Source organism: Rhinopithecus bieti, unplaced genomic scaffold (assembly GCF_001698545.2).
Source record: "Rhinopithecus bieti isolate Rb0 unplaced genomic scaffold, ASM169854v2 scaffold_18644, whole genome shotgun sequence".
Lineage (NCBI taxonomy): Eukaryota > Metazoa > Chordata > Mammalia > Primates > Cercopithecidae > Rhinopithecus > Rhinopithecus bieti.
This window is the reverse complement of record NW_016809656.1, coordinates 29,931-33,342: the sequence shown is the minus strand read 5'-3', so window position 1 is coordinate 33,342 and position 3,412 is coordinate 29,931. Positions and strand designations below refer to the sequence as shown.

Here is a 3,412-nt window from a genome sequence, read left to right as displayed (position 1 = left end):
CTATCTATCTATCTATCTATCTATCTATCTATCTATCTATTATCTATCATCTATCTATCTATCTATCTAACTATCTATCTATCTATCATCTATCTAAGCTATCTAGTTTATCCAATATATCATATCTATATCTATCTCTCTATTGTCTATCATCTACCTATCTAATCTATCCATCTAGTTTATCTAATCTATCATCTATCTATCTGTCTATCTATCTATCTATCTATCTATCTATCTATCTATCTGGGAAAAGATTCAAAACACTTGATAGCTCTTGACCTAATTATCCAAATTGGAAATATCAGTTATGGGTTGGGATTGAAAAGGTTCACTCAAACAAAACTTCCACTTTGGAAACTAAATGGTGGGTCCATAGACCAAATTTTAGCTGAGACGTATCAGTCAGTCTTCTTGCTGCTTGTGTTGTGTTTCCAGGGCTCCTTGGGAATATATACTTTCAAAGATAGATTTTTAAAACAAATATTCTTTCATTCTGTTCTCAGTGAACATGGGAAATAACAACTCATCCTCCTTCTTAATGTGGACCTAGTACGAAAAAAGTTGCCTTTGGATAATTTTAAAGTTAAATCCAATTTTAATCAACAGGCAAATTTCTAAAATGTATTTTAATCAACAAGAAATATGTGTGTACAATTGTGTTATTCATTTTATTTTGAGAAACAACTAAATGTAAATGCCAAATTATAGGTGCATTTTCTCCTCTAGGTAATCTAAGAAGCTCTATATTCACCTCCAAATAGCTTCAGATTTCTTCATTTAGATTTTCTTGAAGACAAAGTTTTTAGTCATAGAAAAAAATCAAACAAATTTCTTAAAAAATCACATCAAATATTCCCTATATAATATTAACAAAAATTATACAATATTTAGCAATGTATCCAAAAAGGTACTTGGATACGAAGAAAACTATTAAAACTTATTATACTTGATCACTTATTTATTTACCAACATTTTGACTACTCCCCCGTAAAAAAATCACTCTTAATGGTTGGAGTCAGATACCACTGAGAATATTTAAAAGAATATGCTACATAACCCCCCCCAAAATTGCTTAAGATACAGTTTTACAAAAAAATTATTAATTTCTACTTTTTATTAGAATTTGTATTGCTACTCACTAAGTGCAGTAATAGTATTGTCATTCTTGTTTTGCTCCATTTCTCTTCCTCACTATTAGCAAGCTTGTGTATATTCTTTAATGTAAAGCTTTGTACATATAAAGAGATCTATAATTGTATAAATAGGATGATAACATATATGTTGTTTTAATCACACCCTTTTTTTGGTGGGGAGACTGCTTATCTCTCTTATCTCTCTTATTCTGTCCTCTTCCTATACTCAGACAAGAAACATTAACAATATAATTTCATCCTATCTATATGTTCATATGGTTATATGCAAATATTTTAACAATTTATTATCTGTTAATGTGATCAAAACATACCCATTTTTCTACATGTTGTTTTTTTTTCACTTTACTAACAATTTTGGAAATTTCTGAGTCAACTGGTAGAGCTATAACTCATTTTTAAATGGCTGACACAATTTTAATTAGGATGATTACATCAGGATTTGTTCAACCTTTGCTTCATCCTGATTGGTTTTTATATTATTGCTAGTCTTTTGCCACCATGAATAATGCTTTGGTAGATCTCTCTTCCTATGAAGTGATGTTATTGCTGTAAAATAGATTGCAGGCATGGATTGCTGAGTTGAAAGGCATGTGTATTTTTGCTTAAAAAAAAGTCAAATTGTATTTAAAAGACTTAATAATTAACATTTTCACCAGTAAGTGTGAGAGCAACCTTTTCCAAGTTTCTGCAAGCAGCAAATGTTGCTAATCTGAAGAGTGAAAAGTTATATTTTATTGTTACTTTGTTAGTACATCGTATATACTGGAAAAGATGAGCATTATTTTCCTAACTTTATTAGATATTTTGAAATTATTTTGGTGACTTGCCTTTTAATTCCTTTTTAATTTTTCTATTGAATTATTTGACTTTTCTAATCAATTAGTAAGATTTCTTTGTATGTGATAGGTACTAATATTTTACCTACCATATTTACTGTAGATATTTTTTCCAAACTTGTATTCATCTTTCACCTAGTAAGAGGTTTGTCACATACTACATATTTATGAAATTAAAATTAGATTAAATATGCCTATATCTTTCTTATTATTTATGGGATTCCTATCTTGGTTAGCTATTACATTATATTTATTTCATAAATTTTCTTAGAATGTTTAAATTGCTATTTTATTTATTTATTTATTATTTTTTGAGATGGAGTCTTGCTCTGTCACCCAGGCTGGAGTGCAGTGGCACAATCTCAGCTCACTACAATATCCACCTCCTTGGTTCAAGCGATTCTCCTGTCTCAGCCTAAGTAGCTGGGATTACAAGCATGCACCACCACGTCTGGCCAATTTTTGTATTTATTTATTTATTTAGTAGAGACAGGATTTCACCATGTTGGCCAGGCTGGTCTTGAACTCCCAATCTCAAGTGAGCCTCCCACCTTCGCCTCCCAAAAAGCAGGGATTATAGGCGTGAGCCATTGTGCCCTAAATTGATCTTTCGATTTTTACTTTCAAATGCTTGATCGATTACAATTTTAAAATCAGGTATGAGAGAGAGAACTATTCTTACTTTATTTCCAGATAGCCACTTATTTACATCTGTACTATATATTGAATAAATCATCATTTTTTCTCAATTATTCATCACCCATGCAATATACTAAATTTCTATATGTACTTGAAACTCTCTCCCAGAGTCCTTATTTTGTTTTATTATCATATTTTTCTATTTCTACATCATATCTTATGCTATGGAATGTCTTCATGTTTTAACACTACTGCACACTGTATTATTCATACTGTTCATATTGTCACTTCAACTACTGTTATTTATTTAATAATAAAATATCAGCAAAAATATGACTCTATCTTAAAATTTTAATATTTTGTATCTTTACTATATTATTTCATTTAATTTTAACATCTCATATGTATTAGAATTTCTAAGATAATATTGCATAATTATGGTCATAGTGAGCATTTCAAGTAGCTTTTAATGTGAAAGGAAGTGCTTTATTGCTTAGAACATGTGTGCTCATTTAATAACATTTAGCACATTAAAATAGCTTATTCTATTTCTATTTAAAGTTTTTAAATTAGAAGATGATCATTAAATTGCAATAAAATTGCCCAAATTAAACAGTAAACCCCACTTATTTTATACAGGCAATGAAATCCTATATATATATGAGATATATAAAATATATAGGAGATATACACACACACACACACATATAGGATTTCATTGCCTGTATAAAATAAGTGAGTTTAGAAATTAAACTTAGAAATATATATAATATATATAAATAT

At 29.1% G+C, this 3,412-nt stretch overlaps 2 protein-coding genes across 2 annotated transcripts in view; one reads left to right on the top strand and one right to left on the bottom strand.

The window, feature by feature from the left end:
- GABRR3 (gamma-aminobutyric acid type A receptor subunit rho3) overlaps nt 1-3,412 on the bottom strand; it is a 135,256-nt gene that overhangs the window by 114,377 nt on the left and 17,467 nt on the right. The gene's annotated exons all lie outside the window — the stretch shown is intronic.
- The window catches only part of LOC108540750 (olfactory receptor 5AC1-like), a 4,511-nt gene continuing 1,406 nt past the window's right edge, over nt 308-3,412 (top strand). Inside the window, 1 exon segment of the mRNA XM_017889933.1 lies at nt 308-311. Within this exon segment, the coding sequence (XP_017745422.1) occupies nt 308-311 (4 nt within the window).